Source organism: Carassius gibelio, chromosome A3 (genome assembly GCF_023724105.1).
Source record: "Carassius gibelio isolate Cgi1373 ecotype wild population from Czech Republic chromosome A3, carGib1.2-hapl.c, whole genome shotgun sequence".
In the NCBI taxonomy this organism is placed as follows: Eukaryota; Metazoa; Chordata; class Actinopteri; order Cypriniformes; family Cyprinidae; genus Carassius; species Carassius gibelio.
In genome coordinates, this window is record NC_068373.1 from 32631784 (window position 1) to 32651840 (window position 20057).

A 20057-nucleotide genomic window follows, 5' to 3' on the forward strand; every position below is an offset into this window, starting at 1 on the left:
ATCCGTCTTTCCTGTTTGTGCTGTGACTCGTGCTCAGGCTCGTAAATATGATGATGTTGTTGAACTTTCAGACTCTTTCTTGATTACTCAGAGTGAGCCGGTGGAAGTCAAGCTGTCTATTGACCCTGAACTTGTTAAATCAGATCTTGATGTCCTGACTGAAGTGGAGAAAATTCCTTTAACACTTGGTAGAGAACAATTAGCTATAGCACAAAAGTCTGATCCCACTTTATCAAAGTGCATAAGTGCCACCTGCGCTGGTGAAAGAAGTCCTAAAACTAGAGTAGGATATTTTTGGGACCGGGAAGTGCTAATGCGTTGGTGGAGGTGACAATTCTCTGATGAGGATGAGTGGAGTACAAGCTACCAAATTGTTCTTCCACAAGGTTATCGTAGACAAGTTCTGAAGTTGGCTCATGAGAATGTTTTGTCTGCTCATCTGGGTATCAAAAAGACTTTCCAGCGGATTTCAAGGTACTTCTTTTGGCCCGGTTTGAAGTCTGCAGTGTCAGGCTTTGTTCGTTCCTGTTGTGTTTGTCAGCTCTCAGGTAAACCAAATCAGGTTATTTCTCCTGCTCCTTTGCAACCAATTCCTGTTGTGGGAGAGCCTTTTGAGAAACTCCTGATTGATTGTGTAGGTCCATTGCCCAAGTCAAAATCAGGTCATCAGTACATCCTAACGTTGATGTGTGCTGCGACACGATATCCTGAGGCTGTCCCGATACGTGCTCTTAAAGCAAAAGTAGTTGTTAAGGAGCTTGTAAAATTTTGCTCTACATTTGGATTGCCTAAGATTATCCAATCTGATAGAGGTACCAATTTTACCTCTCGTGTTCAGGCAGGTATTACGAGAACTGGGGGTGAAACATCAACTGTCAAGTGCCTATCACCCTGAGTCCCAGGGGGCACTTGAAAGGTTTCACCAAACTTTAAAGTGCATGCTTCGTGCATACTGTCTTGATACAGGAAAAGACTGGGGAGAGGGATTGCCATTACTCATGTTTGCAATTAGAGAGACCGTTCAAGAGTCACTGGGTTTCAGTCCTGCGGAACTCGTTTTTGGCCATACAGTTCGGGGACCATTGAAGTTGTTGAGTGAGCAGTTGCTGTCTAAGACCACTCCACCCATGTCAGTTTTAGACTATGTCAGTTCTTTTCGGGAACGTCTCCACAGGGCATGTGAAGTTGCAAAACAGCATCTTGTTAAAACACAGGCTAAAATGAAAGCTCATTATGATAAGCAAAGTGTAGTGCGTAATTTTCAACCTGGTGAAAAAGTGCTTGTCCTTCTTCCTGTTCCTGGCTCAGCTTTGCAAGCCAAATTTTCGGGCCCCTATGTTGTTGAGCGAAAGCTTGGTGACACAGACTATGTGATTAGTACCCCAGACCGTAAGAGAAAAACCCGGTTGTGTCACATAAATATGTTGAAAGCCTACGTGACCAGGTCGGTATCTCCAGAGTCAATACCAAAACCTGTATCGGTTTTGTCCACTAGTGTCAGGCAAGTGGTATATAATCCTGTAAATGATGGCTTGGCCAATAGTGATGTTCATGGCCTGACAATGCGCTTAAATAATTCCTCCATTTTGAGTGATTTGAAATCATATCTCTGGTATCTTCCTAAAGAACAATGTGAGGACATTGTAAATCTGGTCCACAAGTATTCTACTTTATTTTCTGATGTGCCAACGCAGACTACAGTGTTGAAACATGATATCGATGTGGGCGAGTGTAGGCCAATCAAGCAACACCCATATCGGCTCAACCCAATGAAGCGTGAATTAATGAGAAAGGAAGTAGAATATTTGTTAAATCATGGTTTGGCCTTTCCCAGTCAAAGCCCATGGAGTTCACCCTGTATTTTAGTTCCAAAACCTGACTCAACTGTAAGATTTTGTACTGACTACCGTAGGGTTAATAATATAACAAAACCAGATTCCTTCCCACTGCCACATATGGAGGATTGTGTAGATCGAGTAGGCTCTGCTCGTTACATTACCAAGCTTGATCTCCTAAAGGGGTATTGGCAGGTACCCTTGACCCCACGGGCCTCTGAGATCTCTGCATTTGTCACCCCTGATAACTTCCTGCAATATTCCATTATGGCATTCGGGATGAGAAATGCCCCAGCAACTTTCCAACGGCTCATGCAGAGAGTTTTGTCAGGGGTGCCCAATTGTGAGGTATATCTGGACAACTTGGTTATCTACTCAATGTCTTGGGAGGATCACGTAAATAACTTGGAACTAGTTTTCAAGAGGTTGGCTGAAGCATCATTGACCTTAAACTTGGCGAAGTGTGAATTTGCTAAAGCTATGGTCACTTATCTTGGTAAAGTGATTGGACAAGGGCAAGTTAAGCCAGTTGATGCCAAAGTGAATGCCATTGTTGATTTTCCCACCCCAACCAACAAGAGAGAGCTCCGACGTTTTCTGGGGATGACTGGATATTACCGTGGATTCTGTAGGAATTTTTCAGTGGTGGTATCCCCACTAACAGATCTGCTAAGTACGGCCAGAAAATTTGTGTGGGGACCTGAATGTGAACAGGCCTTTAATTCTGCAAAGATACTCCTTTGTAATTCTCCAGTGCTGTCTGCTCCTACCTTTTCACTTCCTTTCAAGTTGCAAGTGGATGCCAGTGCCTGTGGAGCTGGAGCTGTATTGCTGCAGGATGATGACTCTGGTATTGAACACCCTGTAGCTTACTTCTCTAAAAAGTTTACGAAGAGTCAAAGAAAGTATAGTACTATAGAGAAAGAAGCACTATCTCTGTTGTTGGCACTTCAGCATTTTGAAGTATATGTTGGTGGAAGCTGTAATCCCATTAGGGTGTATACGGACCACAATCCCTTGGTTTTTTTGTCACGAATGTCCAACTCAAACCAGCGTTTGATGAGGTGGTCGCTCATGGTACAGGAGTTCAATCTAGACATTCATTATAAGAAAGGAGTTGAAAATGTTGTTGCTGATGCTCTGTCACGTGTTTATGATGGTGAAATTTAGGGGTATACTGTCTTGTATTATATACAAACCTCTGGTTTGTAATTTAAGGGTGGGGGTGTTACGTTCTACAGATTAAGTTTATTTTGTATACATGTCTTCCCAACCACTAGATGGCAGTCGTGGTTGCCCCCCCCCCCCCCCATGCCTTTATTTCTGTGCAGGTAAAGCCAGGTGAAGGTGATCTCCTGGGATGAAGGATGCTCGTTTGGGGAGTGGTCTTGTCGAAGTTTAAAAGCCTCATCACGCTCAAGGGAGAGGAACGCGTGGTTCTTTTGTTGTTTGGGGCTTTAGCTAATAGTTGGTTGTTTCTAAGCTTTACTGTTGTTCAGTTGTGAATCAGTGTTAAAACCTTTCTATTTAATTATTTGCCTTGCTGTTAACTTGTCAACATTGTTACATTGATATAGACACTTATTTCTTTCTGTATTTATTTTGATACCAATTGTGGAAACGTGTCTTCTAATTTCAATATATACATCCAAAAACGGGAAGTTCTAGGGAGTGGGTGCCCTCTTTTTATTATTTTTGAATCATTTTCTCCTGTTTAAAACTAGAGAGGGAGTAAGGGAATTATATTGTTGTTTATTTATTTTTTATTTCTGTAAGGTAAGTGTAGACTTGGTCGCAATAGTTAGAGGCATTTTTTTTATTGTATTTTCTTTGGGATTTTCATCCACTCCTGAAGACTTAATACTTCCTTGTTTGTGTTACATCAAATAAATTGTTGTATCACAGTTATGTTGTTTACTTTTTTTTTTTTCTTTAATGTTGCTTTCCCCTATCCTAGACTGGGTGGAACGTAACACTAGACTACAAACCTTTTATTTTATGTGTACGCTTCCTCGTGTCAGATGAGTTTCAGGCAGGCGACCTGCTGCTTTCCACAAGATACTTGCAGCTTTGTAAATAAGCAGGAATGAGAATAATTAGGTTAAGGATAGGATATTAGGTGATTGGGGTGGGATGTAGATGATGTGGGTGAAGACTGTAACTATATGAAATCAGTTGTTTTAAATCAGTTGTGTTAAACAAGAGACAGACTGTGATTTGTTTTTTAGAACATGGATAATTTAATATAAGTTGTATAAAATCATTTGTGTTTTTTGTTGATAAGTGTTTGTTGTTTTCAGGAAGCAAGAGACACCTCCTACTGACCATCCGATAAAATTTCAACATTTATTTTCCATATGTAATAAACCAAGATGGAATTAACTTGCAAACTTGACATGACTTATTCCTTCAAATCAGAGATTAAAGATGAAAAAAAAAGATCAAATTAAGATGAATAAATAAAAACTATTTACAGCAGGTAATGTCAGGTGACACTGTAAAGGTTCATAACTATTACAGCAGGTAACTTCTGGTGACTTTGTAAAGGTTCATAAAAAATAACTATCACAGCAGGTAACTTCTGGTGACTTTCAGCAAGATCAGGGTCATGTGGATCTGATCACCCTCACAGTTGTCCACTGCATCACTGACGGTCATTGATACATCTGTGGAAATAATTAAACATTTTTACATTAGTACTTGCAATATATCATGAGAATTAATATATTATGTGACCCGAACTTAGAACTGTGTGTGTGTGTGTTTGTGTGTGTGTGTGTGTGTGTGAGAGAGAGAGAGAGAGAGAGAGAGAGAGATGCATTAGAGAAAAAAACAGTATACACACTCTTAACTGTAGTGTTCAAACGTAGGTCAGTCTCTGAATGAGAAATGAAGCTAGCTGGCCTGCTATCACCTGCAATCTCTGTAGCAGGAATAATGTGAGCTATTGTAATGTACTATAATATCTTGTACTACCCTAAATATTAAATAAATGGGTGGACAATGGTCATCATGGAACATTCGTTGTACTTTGTTAACTACCTGTTACTGATCATAAATGTATTCATAGAACGGACTTCATAAATCTAACGTTAGGCGAGCAAACACATAGCTAGTTAAGGTTTGCTTACCCGAATCTGACAATCTTTTCATCCCCGGCGTGACCTCTTTAACGGGACATCGTAGTCGAGTATTTCTCGGGGTAAGGGTGTTCGTCAGTCACCTTCCCGTCCATGAAATGGTACGAACACACATAAGAGCGCTTGGGTGGGCGCTTCAAATTTAGCGCCGTCATCCATTTCCTCAGGTGCTTCTCTTCTTTAGGTGGTGGGTGTAAAGTGCAGCACAACACTCCGACCGCTTCACAATGTGTTCGCTACATCGTTGGTGCAATTGTTTTTTTTAATACAATTGTTATGCAGCCCCTAACTGAGCATATAATACTTGATATATCTGCGTTCTGTTATCTAGCCACTAGCTTAGGTACGTTACATCCGGTCCCTCAGCCGGAAGTAAGATGAGCGGCACCGTTGTTGCCATGGAAAATAAGGTGAATAGAGGGGAGTTCTGTACTATTAAACACTTTGAGTTAGAAGCTGAGACATTCATGACATACTGAGTTCAAATTAGAATCAGTCGAAGGGTTAAAATAATTCATTTAACCTTAACGACAGGACGGTAAGAACATTGTGTGACAGCTGATAAACATTCACAGGAATATTCATGAATTCAGAAGAGCAGTTTCCTCTGAAATCATATTTGTTAATGTATAATAGTGATGTAAATGTAAACAAAGTTCCATTAAAAGAGAAAGAACGACAGAACCCTATAGGACAACAGTTTCTGCTTCAGAGAGAAAGAAGAAGTTTTACAGATAGTTCAGAAGAAGAGAAAATAGTCATTAATACTGAACACAGAAAGTGCAGGTAAAGAGACGTAATTAGAAACACAGAGGGATACAGGACTGTGACATACAGTAAGAAAGGAGAAATACTGCTGCCAAGGACAGTACCTGAACAAATTCAGAATGACTGGCCAAAAGCTGAAATTAGAGGAATCTGATATAAATGTCCCAGAAGAGAGGAAGAGAGCTGATGAGATGTTGAGATAGAAGATTGCTAATATTTGAAGTATTGGGTAAATGAGATCGACTAGTCAAAGCACCTGCTGCATGAAGTACTAAACAAGACAGAATCAAATCAGATCATATTCCAGGAAAGTTATGAATGTAATAGAAATTAATAGTTAGGTAGCTGGAGACAGATATAAAGTATATACTCTTTTGATGAAGAAGAAGTACACACTTGAGTGTATATTAGAAGAGTCGGAAAGCTTTGGGACAAGCTATAACATCGTACAGTTGTGTGTGTAACAGTCCGCTCTGTCACATAATTACACACATCCTCTCACTGATAAACGGTCCTGTCAATCATCTAGTCACAGTTCACATCCTCCATATTTCATTTAGTTTAACTTCCTACCGTACTGGAGAGAAAAGAAGAAGCTTGTTGATCTGTGAGCCGCGGGTCTTTATGAGGAAAACTCTTATAGAGGTGAATCAGTATAAATTCAAGAGCTTGTTGATCTGAATGTGAGAACTTTTCATGATAACATTCATATTTATAAGTTGAAATTTACACTCACAGCTCTGACGTGAACAGCTGAATCTTTCAATTTGCACACAGACAATGATAAAAACATCTGTGTTCTGAATTGGAAGTTGTAGATTAATAGTCACAAATGTGTAAAATTACATTTACACAAACAAAATGGCATACACAAATGTTTACGGCATATATATACTTTTTCAAAGTTAAAATCCTAGAGCTCGGACTTCTGCTGCTCCTGTTGCAGTTTTCCTGTTGAAAAACTCACTTGTGCACTTGTATAGGCAGATGTGAGAGAGCAGAGCCGGGGGCGGGGTTTTGGTACGCATCATCATCATCATCATTTCTCTTCATCCCCTATGGGACATAAGGCTTCAATGAGCACTCTCCATTGTATTTGGTCCCCGGCAGCATGTTGGGCCTCTCCCCATGAAAGGTTCATCTTTTCCAGCTCTTGTGTCACAGTTCTGCGCCAGGTGGTTTTGGGTCTCCCTGGTTTTCTTTTACCAGGTGGTGTCCATCTTAGGGCGACTTTTGTGATGCTGTCCTGCTCCATCCTTAACACGTGTCCTAGCCATCTCAAGCGTCTTAGTGTAATCTCCTTGGTGATACTCCAGCTTCCCGTTTTCTTGTACAATTCATTGTTGGAGATATTATTAGGCCAAAAAATCTGGCATATTGGTCGGAGGCATCCATTATGGAACACTTCCATTCTCCTCATGTCAGTTTTGATAACTGGCCAGCTCTCTGAACCGTACAGCAGAACAGACTTTACATTACAGCTATATAGAATCATCTTCGTTTTAAGGCTGTATTGTTTTGATCTCCATATAGAACGAAGTTGGGAGAAGGCACACTGAGCCTTTCCCAGCCTTGCTTTAATATATTTAGATGCCCCACTGTCATTACTGATGAGACTGCGCAGATAGGTGAAATTTTCCACAAACTCAAGTGGTTCCTCATTAACAAGGATGGGTGCTGTGGGAATGGAGTTGACACACATCACTTGTGTTTTGGAGGTGTTAATACTGAGCCCAACTTGTCTGGCAAAGTTGTTCAGCCTATCAGTTTTAGCCTGCATGTTGTACTGGTTGGTTGATAGGAGAGCATGATCATCAGCGAAGTCAAGATCTTCCAGCTGGGAGAGCAGAGTCCACTGGATGCCTCTGCGTCTGTCTGCTATGGTGTTGGTTGTGATCCAGTCTATGGCGACCAGGAAGAGGATAGGGGAGATGATGCACCCTTGTCTCACTCTGGACTGCACAGGAAACCACTCAGAGAGGTGATTTCCCATAATGACACTACACTTAAAATGTTCATGGAATGTTTTTATGATTGAGATGATCTTTGATGGTATTCCATAGGATTGCAGTATCTTTCAGAGGGTGTGTCAATGGACACTGTTGAAGGCCTTCCTGAAGTCCACGAAGTTGATGTAGAGGGGTGTATTCCATTCCAAGCACTGCTCTATGATGTTACGCAAAGCAAATATCTGGTCCATACATCCTCTTCCCTTCCTGAAGCCTGCTTGCTCCTGTCTAATTCTGGTGTCAATGGCTGTCTCCATGCGATTGAGAAGGACTCTGCAGAACACCTTGCTTGGGATAGACAGAAGAGTAATTCCACGCCAGTTGTCACAGTTCTTAATGTTGCCTTTCTTGGGGATTTTGACAATGAGGCCTTTGGACCAATCTTCAGGGATGGTGTTACTGCTCCAGATGTTTTGGAATAGGTCCGTCAGCACTCTTGTTGATGTTAGAATATCAACCTTAAGCATCTCGGCATGAATAGCATCTATGCCACATGCCTTGCCACTTTTCAGAGTTTGAATGGCAGCTTTAACTTCAGCAGAGTCAGGGGGGTTGGTGTTTATTTCCAGGGTATCCTCTGTTGTTGTGATGTTGGCTGGTTGTTCAGGCTCAGGGAGGTTGAGTACTTCCTGGAAGTGTTGAACCCATCTGGCTGCTTGTTCACTCTCTGATGTACAGATGTTGCCATTCTTGTCCAGTACATGGGTAGTTTGGTTTGTGCATCTTCCGCAGAGTCGCTTTGTGATTTTATACACTGTGCCCAGATTTCCATAGGCTGCAGCTTTCTCAGCTTCACTTGCCAGGTGTTCAACAAAGACCCTTTTGTCATTTCTAGCACTCCTCTTCACCTCTCTGTCCTTGTTTTTATATGACATCTTTTTTTTCTCGAGGAGTCGTTGGGACTTGGTGTTCAGCATCTTTGCCTTCAGCTCTTTCCTCTCTTGGATTTTCAGCCAAGTGTTAGCGGATATCCATTCTTTGGCCCCTTTCTGTTTGAAGCCCAGGACTTTTTGTGCTGTTTCAGAATATATGGTTTTGATAGCATTCCATTTGCTGGGTTCTTCTTCTATTTAACAGGAAGCCTCTAGTGTGCTGAAGCGGTTTCTGAGTTCCAACACAAACTCCTTGATTTTCTTTGGATGTTGGAGTTTTGCAATGTCCAGTTTCTTCTGCCGATGGCCTTGTGGGATTAACTTCTTCAACTTGAGTTTAATGGTGGCAGCAATTAGGTAGTGGTCGCTATAGGCATCTGCACCTCGGTAGGCTCTAACATCTTGCAGTGACCTGCGCCATTTACCGTTAATGATGATGTGGTCGATTTGGTTGATGGTCCTACCATCAGTTGACTGCCATGTGAGCTTATGGATGTTTTTGGTACGAATTAAGACATTTTATTGGTCGATGCCTGACCAATGAACAACGCCAGCCACCGTGACCCTCCAAGAAAGACATTTGTGTTTTATACACATGTATCGGTTATTTGAAAAACACTGCAAACTATTTTCACTGATTACTCTTAGCTTTTACAGGATTTTAAGACACTAGATTCATCTTGTCATTCAGGTATATCCCACTGCATCTCACTGTATCACAGTTGCAATATCTGTTTTTATTATTACTTTTATGTTTTGTAAAAAATAATTTAAACTTCTTCACTGGGTTAAATTCCTAATTTGCTGGTCAGTAATGATTTTTAAATGCAACATTAAAAAGAAAATTGTTATGAGCTTTAATAAAAAGCTTATAAACATCGAGTGTTTGATAATGTCTAATGTACATTAAAAAGCAAGACCTAAAAAAAAGCAGTTATGACCAGTAATACTGTTTTGAGCAACTAGAGTAGAGCTAAGTACATGTATTTATTAAACATCAGCAAGGCCATGTAGTGGTTAAACGATGGTATTACATATGAATATTATCTTTCTGGCCTCCAAATACCTCTAATTTGCCTCTTTGCACTAGAATAAAAAAAAAAAAAGATATGTATATATATATATATATATATATATATATATATATATATATATATATATATATATATATATATATATATATAAATATATATACATATATATATATATATATATATATATACATATACATATATATATATATATATATATATATATATATATATATATATATATATATATATATATATATATATATATATTAACCCTAAATACTACACTTATTGATATATAAATAATAAGCATATCAGAAAATGTTATATTTTAAATGGTCATTCATGGACCATAATTATTGCTCATATTATTTAGTCCCACAATCTCTTCAGATGAACTAAACAGGACTGAGCTAACATGTAGTGCAGGTATTTTATTGGTTAAAAGTTACATTTAAGGTGTTTGATCACATTTGACTGTTCAGGAGGAGTATGAGAACATAATGCTGTTTCATTCCCCAGAATAAGATTGTTAAGCTTAGTCAGCGTAGATTTACATGCACAATCAATCAATCACCTTTATTTATATTGCACTTTAGACAAAATACATTGCGTCAAAGCACTGAACAACATTCATTAGGAAAACAGTGTGTCAATAATGCAAAATGATAGTTAAAGGCAGTTCATCATTGAATTCAGTGATGTCATCTCTGTTCAGTTGAAATAGTGTCTGTGCATTTATTTGCAATCAAGTCAATGATATCGCTGTAGATGAAGTGACCCCACTCAATCAATGCATATTATGTGTTTATAATTTGACGTTGTGCAGCGAAACTGAAGTGAAGTGCAAAAGTAAATATGGCGTAAACATTTGTGTCTGTCATTTTGTTTGTGTAAATGTAATTTTACACATTTGTGACTATTAATCTACAACTTCCAATTCAGAACACAGATGTTTTTATCATTGTCTGTGTGCAAATTGAAAGATTCAGCTGTTCACGTCAGAGCTGTGAGTGTAAATTTCAACTTATAAATACGAATGTTATCATGACAAGTTCTCACATTCAGATCAACAAGCTCTTGAATTTAGCTACTGTTTTACCTTAATAAACTCTCATATTTTCTGCATAATGATGAATTAAAAGGTTAGCGACCAAACAGATGTTTATAAAAGTTTACATTGCTGTAGCAGATGAAATATAATTTTAATAATATTATTTATTTGCACGCATCCATCATATCTCGTTCTGACTGAAGAAAGGAACTCATTGATAGTGAATATCTTTTCATTATCAGAGCAGTTTAATTGTTAATAACTCTGATGACTTTGTTTCTAAAAAGTAACATCATGAAGAGGAACTGCTGAAAGAAAGAAGTGAAACAACAGTGATGTAGATGTGGTCTGAGTCTGTGTGGTTAACAATACACAGATCTCACACTGAAGAACATGTTTCACAACAAATCATCATCGTCTCTGAGTCTTGTGTTTCCACAGGTCAGAGCTTATGGGTAGAGTAAAAAAGTACAAAATAAAAACATATACAAATGTCTTCTATAGGATAAATAAAATATTTCTTCAATATTTACAGATAAATGTGAAGCAGCGCTTCATTATAACTGGCATTGTGTCTCTAAATACAGCTCCATCAGAATATGACTCAATCTGTAATTCAGAGGAAGTGACCAAACACAGGAAGAGCTGATAGTGTTTAAAGAAAGAGTTGAGATCATATACTGAAGAGAAAGACTGAGAGACAGAGAGAATGTCTGATAATAATCATCTGTGTCTGCTGGGACTGATCTTTCTCTCTTCACTTCTCACAGGTGAACACACTTCTACACGCTCTTTAAACTCCTGTCAAAGAGTTCAGTCTACATCTGTATACAATAACATTTCATTTATTAATTTATAACATAATGATCAGATGTTCTTGTGTTTCAGGTGTCAGTGGAGTGGATGAGACTCATGTGTTCATCAGTTCTGGTGGAAACGTCACTCTTCCCTGTAATAATGCTGTTCCTGGCTGTAACTCAACTGTATGGAATTATAATAACAGATTCAGATATTCAGCAGCAGTTGAACTAATTGCTTTAGGGATAAAGAAGAAAGACACAGAGAGACATGAGAGACTGAGTCTGGGGTCTGACTGCTCTCTGAACATCAGGAACATCTCAACAGAAGATCATGGATCGTACATCTGTCAACAATGGACTGGTGAGGGTGGACCACGACTAAGACCTGATGCTGGTGTTTATCTGCATGTTCTTCATGGTAATTTATGATTATGTGCTCAATTTAAAAAGGGTAAATTCTTGATTTAATCTCTCCTGATGATAGAAGAGTGTGTGATGTGTGTGTTATTCTGTGTTTCAGTCTCATCCTCACACACTGAGATCAGTTCAGGTCTCTCTGTGACTCTCTTCTGTCGGCTGTATTCATATCCTCAAGTCTCTTGTGAATATTGGATCCGTTCTGAGAGAATTGATCTGTTCTGGGTGAATCAGGCTGGTGTTAAACTGAATATATCAGACTCCAGATATCAGATATCATCCTCATCAGATCCCTGTATCATCTCTCTGAATAAAACACTCCTGAATGAAGATCACAACAGAGAGTGGAGATGTGAAGTTACTCAGAGAGATCAAGTCAAGACCTCAGTCACATACACTGTCAAGAGTTCAGGTGAGAAAACATCTCATCAATCAGTCTGTTAGATGTGCTAACAGAATACTAATGCTAAAGTTATCTTGTGTGATTGTCATAATCTCAGCTGAACTAATATTGATCTCTCACAGCTGGAGCTGATTCAACAACAGCAGTGAACACACACGTAATTAAAGGTACATCATCACTGTCTTCATCACACCAGTGCTTTACAGCGTCTCTCAGATACTGTTTTCTTCTTAAATCAGTCTCTAGATATAATGAATTCCTCTCTGAAGACATTAAGAGATGGAGTACAGGGAATCACTAACAGTTTGAGAAAGAGTTTATTTGCTGGTTCATTCCGAGCTCAAAAGAGTGTGAGAGACATTAACACACTGATGCTGTCAGACAATTTGATTTTGTGCCTACAGTGAGATTTTGTCAGGAGCCAACTAACAAAATACTACGGTAAAAGTAAAGTAAAGACGTTTGTGTTCATAGTCAATGCGCAAACACACTACAGCATTTTTTAAATGTTTCCAGAAAAGTACATCTGTATATCTGCTAAATTTTACACACTGTTTTTGAAACTATGGCTCCATTTCTCTAAACTCTACACACAAAACATACTCACAACATGCAAAAGCAAACACTTCTTTCAAAACTATTTTAACTCTTCTAATAATGGTATTTAGCCACATAAAGTAACATAAAGTAATTAGCCACACACACACACAGAGATGTGAAGAATGTAAAACTCCACTCTAGTCTCGTGTGTGTTCTGCTTGTTCAGAGTGCAGTGGAACACAGGAGTTTGTCACACACACACACACACACACACACACACGTACATATGTGAACATGATCCTGAACACTAAATGTTTGAACTGTATATCAGGATCTGTCATCTGAATGTGTGAGAGTTCATCATCAGTCTCATCTGTGTTCAGATATGATTTCTGCTCGACTGAGTCCCACACACAGCACAAACATGTTTCCAAACCTCTACAGTGAGATCTCCGCTCTGAAAACACTACACCTGCTATCATTAATACACTACTCGGGGGGCAGCCGTGGCCTGATAGTTAGAGACTTGTAGTAATTACCCGAAGGTCGTCGGTTTGAGTCTCAGTGCTGGCAGGAGTTGTAGAGGAGTTGTAGGTGAGGGAGTGAATGAACAGCGCTCTCTTCCTCCCTCAATACTCATGACTGAAGTGTCCTTGAGCAAGACACTGAACCACCAGTTACTCCCCGGGCGCTGGATCTATAGCTGCCCACTGCTCCAGGTGTGTGTTCATAGTGTGTGTGTGTGTGTGTGTGTGTGTGTGTTCACTGCTCCAGATGTGTGTTCACAGTGTGTGTGTTTGTTCACTGCTCCGGGTGTGTGTTCACAGTGTGTGTGTGTGTGTGTGTGTTCACTGCTCCGGGTGTGTGTTCATAGTGTGTGTGTGTGTGTGTGTGTGTGTGTGTTCACTGCTCCGGGTGTGTGTTCATAGTGTGTGTGTGTGTGTGTGTTCACTGCTCCGGGTGTGTGTTCATAGTGTGTGTGTGTGTGTGTGTGTGTGTGTGTTCATAGTGTGTGTGTGTGTGTGTGTGTTCATAGTGTGTGTGTGTGTTCATAGTGTGTGTGTGTGTGTGTGTGTGTGTGTTCACTGCTCCAGGTGTGTGTTCATAGTGTGTGTGTGTGTGTGTGTGTTCACGGTGTGTTCACTTCTCACTGCTGTGTGTGTGTGCACTTGGATGGGTTAAATGCAGAGCACCAATTCCGAGTATAGGCTACCATATTTTTATCATATTTATATTTGGCAAATGTCATGACTTTCACTTACTTTACTAATGAAGGTCTAGAATAGCTGTCAACTCTCTCAATATTGTAAGAACAAATATTATTTCCAATAAATCATCAACAACATAATAATGACTACGCCAAAATATATTATTTAACAAACAAATTAATTACCAAAATAACTACAAGGCTAAAGCTTAAATAGGGGTGGCAAACTAGCAGAAAGAAAGTGTGCTCTCAACCACACTTGCACAAAGCAAACAATAGGAAGACGTGCTCACAACCTGGTGCTCCAAACTCACAATCGTGTGCTCCACCCAGGTGACTAGTCCATCTGTTGTTGGTGAAGGAGGCTCCTAACCTGGTGTAAACAAGGCAAGTTTTTTGAGTTGTTAGGCTCTTGTTTGAGCCTCCTCTGAGCCTCCTCATTCTCTCAGCCCAAGTTGTGAGGCTCTCTGTGATCTCATGATCAGCTGTCCTGGAGGATTGCTAGGCTGAGATCACAGTTCCTGGTGCTCTCTGTGGAGCTGCTTAGACAGAACTATTAGTATGAAGGCTCTATTGTGAGCCTCACTACGGTGTCTAGCGTAAAGTAGTCAGGTCTCCTCTCATTTTAGAGAGACGTTATGTTGAGACCTCTACTCTTAAGAGCTCCTCAACGAGGTTGGGTGTTGTTAGGCTCCTATCATTTTAGAGAGTCATCCATCTGAACCCTTCACTCTTCAGAGCTACGTCATGGGCGGTGGTCTGAGTTAATTTTATGGATATTTGCATACAGTTTTGAAGGATATTTTCCAGTGTTCCATAAGGTACTGAATACATAAAATATAATATAAATAATATAAATAAAATATTATGAATGATTGTCTTTCCACCTAAATCATGCTGCAACATGTTTTTATGAGTAATGAGTCTCGGGCCGACAGGAATTGTGGGTGGGGGTAGTGCATGTACAGTTCTCTCTCCACCTTCAATACCACGACTTAGGTGTCCTTGAGCAAGGCACCAAACCCCAAACTGCTCCCCGGGCGCCGCAGCATAAATGGCTGCTCTGTGTGTGCGCACTTTGGATGGGTTAAAAGCAGAGCATGAGCAGAGACATACTTGGCTGTATGTCACGTCACTCACTTCACTTTGAGTAGGTTTGGCCTCCTCTCACCTGAGCTCAATCTAAACTTTGAATCAAGTGTTCGGACCTCTGTGGGGCTGGCTTGATAGACTGTCTTTATGTTGAGTAGGTCTGGCATCCTCTCGCTTAAGAGAGTCATTCTGCTGAGGCCTTCGCTCATCAGAGCTTCAGTTAGGCAGTGTAGTCAAGTGTGGGCAACCTTGATAGACAGCCTTTATGTTGAGTCGGTTTGGCCTCCTCTCACTTGAGAGAGTCATTCTGCTTAGGCATCTGTTCATCAGAGCTAGTTAGATAGCGTAATCAAGTGTTCGGCCTCTTGAGGCCACCTTGATAAACCACAATATGGGCTGAGTGTTGTTAGGCTTCCTCTTGTAAAGAGGCTTTTCTGGTGAAGCCTTCGCTCCGCAGAGCTCCACTGAGGCAGTAGGAGTGCAGGCTCTTTTATTTGTAGCTAGGTCTCCTCTCGTTTTAGAGAGTCATTATGCCGAGACCTCCACTCTTTGAGACTTTGGAGTTTTTGCGAGCTCCAGACTTTGGCAGGCGAGTTGGTCTATGATATTTGGAGCTTGAGCCTGCCATAAAGCCAAGCAGTTTCGCTGGTAGGGATGCTGTTCCTCAAGTCCTGCCTTGGGGAAACAGTTACCTAGGCACTTATCCCTCAACATGGCGACTTTGGTATACAATTCCCAAAGCGCCCTCTAGAGGAAGCACTGTGGGGTTCCCTTTCGAAAGGGAATGCCTCAGGTTACGCATGTAACCATGGTTCCCTGAGAATAGAGAACGAGATGCTGCGTCTCTTTGCCATGCTTTGGTATCATGCCCGTGTCTTCTCAGACAAAAAAAAGAGGATGATGTGTTTTACAAGTGACCTTTTATATTCACAGTTGCCATGTCATATATATGTCATAGGCTTCCGCCTGCCAATGTCATTGTCGTTATTTCATTCATGCTTCAGCCACCAGTTATGCTGACAGTGTTCCCAAAGCACCCTCTAGAAGACGGAACCATGGAACCAGGAACCATGGTTACATGCCTAACCTGAGACATTCTGCTGGATCATTGTTCAGAGGAACCACAGTTCATTAATGCTGAAATAGTCAGTCTGAAGAACTGATCATCATTTTACACCTTTGATTTCATTCACAGAGTATTGATTCTGTTCATCTGTCCATCTTTCCTGTAGAGATTTTGACCATTCTTAAGACTGCAGTGTTTGCTGCTCCTACTGTGATTCTTCTTCAGATCATCTGTGCAAGAAGAGCTGGTGAGTTATTCAGAGGATTCACATTATTCTGGAACAATCTGCACTCATGAAAGCTGAGCAAATGCTTTTGGGTTCAATTATTTTGCAGGAAAGAAGGACTTGCAGCAGACAGAGGAAATAGAGATTAATACAATAATATAATAAAATATTCTACAAATAACAGGACATATTTAAGATTTATAATCATCTCTATGAACATTATGGATATTTGCATACAGTTTTTAAGGATATTTTCCAGTGTTCCATACTGTACTGAATACATAAAATATAATTAAATAATATAAATAAAATGTTATGAATGATTGTCTTTCCACCTACATCATGCTGCAACATGTTTTTATGTCAGGCTTGCACAAATATACATTCACAATGTGCTCTTCAAATATTGCTGAATACATATTTAAGTCTTTTTCACAGTCTAAAAGTGTCAAAGTAGGGTTTTTACATATGAAAACCCTTACAAAACCAATACAAAGAACATAATTATTTTAGCGTAGGCCCCATCTGTAGCTTGAATCAGGCATTGTAGATTCCAGCTAATCCTGCTGAAGATGAAGGCAGGGCGGAGCATACCCCCACATGGACTGGGCCAACCTGGTGGTGGTGGGGAGAATGGAGGGAAACTTTGCGGCAGAATCTGCAAAGACAATGAAGGGTGAGTAGAGGGCTTTTATACTCTTCGTGTTGAGTGCCGATTAGCTAGGTCTAATTGTAATATGTGACGTGACATTTAAGTCTTTCTAGAAGAACTTCAAAGTTCAGACATTCATCAGTGGACCACTCCAAGCAAGGGGAACAAATATTTTTCACGGTTGCTTGGGCTAAACAGAAATTCCTTAGCATATCCAAAACCTCAGAACAACTTGATGATGTAACAGAAACTATGGACTCTCTCTTTTCTAGCACTTTAAATACAGTTGCTCCTTTACGCTTAAGGAAGGTTAAAGAAAACAGTTTGGCACCATGGTATAATGAGCATACTCGCACCCTAAAGAGAGCAGCCCGAAAAATGGAGCGCAGCTGGAGGAAAACAAAACTAGAGGTATTTCATATTGCTTGGCGGGAAAGTAACATATCCTACAGAAAATCCTTAAAAACTGCTAGATCTGATTACTTTTCTTCTCTTTCAGAAGAAAACAAACATAACCCCAGGTATTTATTCAATACAGTGGCTAAATTAACGAAAAATTAAGCCTCAACAAGTGTTGACATTTCCCAACACCACAGCAGTAATGACTTTATGAACTACTTTACTTCTAAAATCGATACTATTAGAGATAAAATTGCAACCATTCAGCCGTCAGCTACAGTATCACATCAGACAGTGCACTATAGACCCCTGAGGAACAGTTCCACTCATTCTCTACTATAGGAGAGGAAGAATTGTATAAACTTGTTAAATCATCTAAACCAACAACATGTATGTTAGACCCTATACCATCTAAGCTCTTAAAAGAGGTGCTTCCAGAAGTCATAGGTCCTCTTCTGACTATTATTAATTCCTCATTGTCATTAGGATATGTCCCCAAAACCTTCAAACTGGCTGTTATTAAGCCTCTTATAAAAAAAAACCAACTTGACCCCAAAGAACTAGTTAATTATAGACCAATCTCGAATCTCCCTTTTCTGTCCAAGATACTTGAAAAGGTGGTATCCTCACAATTATATTCCTTCTTCCTTCCATGATCCCAATCTTTCCTTAGAAAGCCACGTTTCTAGCATTTGTAAAACTGCATTTTTCCATCTCAAAAATATATCTAAATTACGGCCTATGCTCTCAATGTCAAATGCAGAAATGTTAATCCATGCATTTATGACTTCAAGGTTAGATTATTTTAATGCTTTATTGGGTGCACTGTAAAAAATAAGTGTAATTTTAACTGTAAAATTTTGTAAAAACGCTACGGAAAAAAACTGATAATAGGTTAACAGTAAGTTCCCGTACTATATACAGGGAAAAACTGTAAAAGATCTAACAAAGCATTTAATGTAAATTTACAGTAAAATTATGTTAATTATACAGCTTTTAGAAGTAAAAAAAGAACAAATCAATGTATAATTTACAGTCTAAAACTGTAAACTGATATTCCCAGAATTCCCTGCGTGACACTCCACGTTTGAAAGTATTTTGTTTAAATAATCATGTTTTTAAATAGTTCTTGTTATCAGTTATGTACATTTGAGCTTTATGTTACATCTTCTGTTGCTTAATGAAAGTTTTTTGCATTATTTAAGTATCACGTGTGTTACCATGATGGTGTTTTGTGTTTCCATAAATGTGCACCTTCTATATGTTAATATATACTTCTGCTTGTGGTGAAGCTACTTGTGATGAGCTTTGATACTTCATGTGGCTTTCTCTTATACAGTACCATCTTTATTATTATGGTGGTTGTCAGTATTTTCAAGGTACAAAACAGATTTAATTTTGTGTGTTGTTGAATTTACTCGTTTATATTCACATTTTCTTGTTTGTAAATTACAGCTTTATATTGTAAAATTAACAGTTTTTGACGTAAATGTGTTTACAGTTTTCTGTATTTTTACAAAATTATTCTGGCAACCACAGCTGCCAAAAAGTTTTTGTAAAAACAACAAGAAATTTTTTACAGTGTGGTTGTTCTGCACGCTTGGTAAACAAACTACAGCTAGTCCAAAATGCAGCAGCAAGAGTTCTTACTAGAACCAGGAAGTATGACCATATTAGCCCGGTCCTGTCCACACTGCACTGGCTCCCTATCAAACATCGTATAGATTTTAAAATATTGCTTATTACTTATAAAGTCCTGAATGGTTTAGCACCTCAGTATTTGAATGAGCTCCTTTTACATTATACTCCTCTACGTCCGCTACGTTCTCAAAACTCAGGCAATTTGATAATACCTAGAATATCAAAATCAACTGCGGGCGGCAGATCCTTTTCATATTTGGCGCCTTTGTTCGGGAGGCAGACACACTCTTGCAGTTTAAATGAATCTAGATTAAAGACCCATCTCTTTTAACCTGGCATACACATAACATACTAATATGCTTTTAATATCCAAATCCGTTAAAGGATTTTTAGACTGCATTAATTAGGTAAACCGGAACCGGAAACACTTCACATAACACCGTACTTTCTACATCATTAGAAGAATGGCATCTACGCTAATATTAGTCTGTTTCTCTCTTGTTCCGAGGTCACCGTGGCCACCAGATCCAGTCTGTATCCAGATCAGAGGGTCACTGCAGTCACCCGGATCCAGTACGTATCCAGACCAGATGGTGGATCAGCACCTAGAAAGGACCTCTACATCCCTGAAAGACAGCGGAGACCAGGACAACTAGAGCCCCAGATACAGATCCCCTGTAAAGACCTTGTCTCAGAGGAGCACCAGGACAAGACCACAGGATACAGATGATTCTTCTGCACAATCTGACTTTGCTGCAGTCTGGAATTGAACTACTGGTTTCGTCTGGTCAGAGGAGAACTGGCCCCCCAACTGAGCCTGGTTTCTCCCAAGGTTTTTTTCTCCATTCTGTCACCGATGGAGTTTCAGTTCCTTGCCGCTGTCGCCTCTGGCTTGCTTAGTTGGG

At 39.6% G+C, this 20057-nt stretch overlaps 2 protein-coding genes across 5 annotated transcripts in view; both read left to right on the forward strand.

Annotated features, from left to right (window-relative positions):
* The window catches only part of LOC127956263 (uncharacterized), a 142401-nt gene that overhangs the window by 62716 nt on the left and 59628 nt on the right, over window positions 1–20057 (forward strand). The window lies entirely within an intron of this gene.
* Window positions 11344–16771, forward strand: LOC127956518 (uncharacterized). The gene is made up of 6 exons (XM_052554531.1): window positions 11344–11479; window positions 11598–11927; window positions 12030–12338; window positions 12452–12496; window positions 16401–16481; window positions 16570–16771. Exons 1-6 carry the CDS (start codon window positions 11419–11421, stop codon window positions 16620–16622), a joined length of 879 nt encoding a protein of 292 aa, XP_052410491.1. The 5' UTR covers window positions 11344–11418; the 3' UTR covers window positions 16623–16771.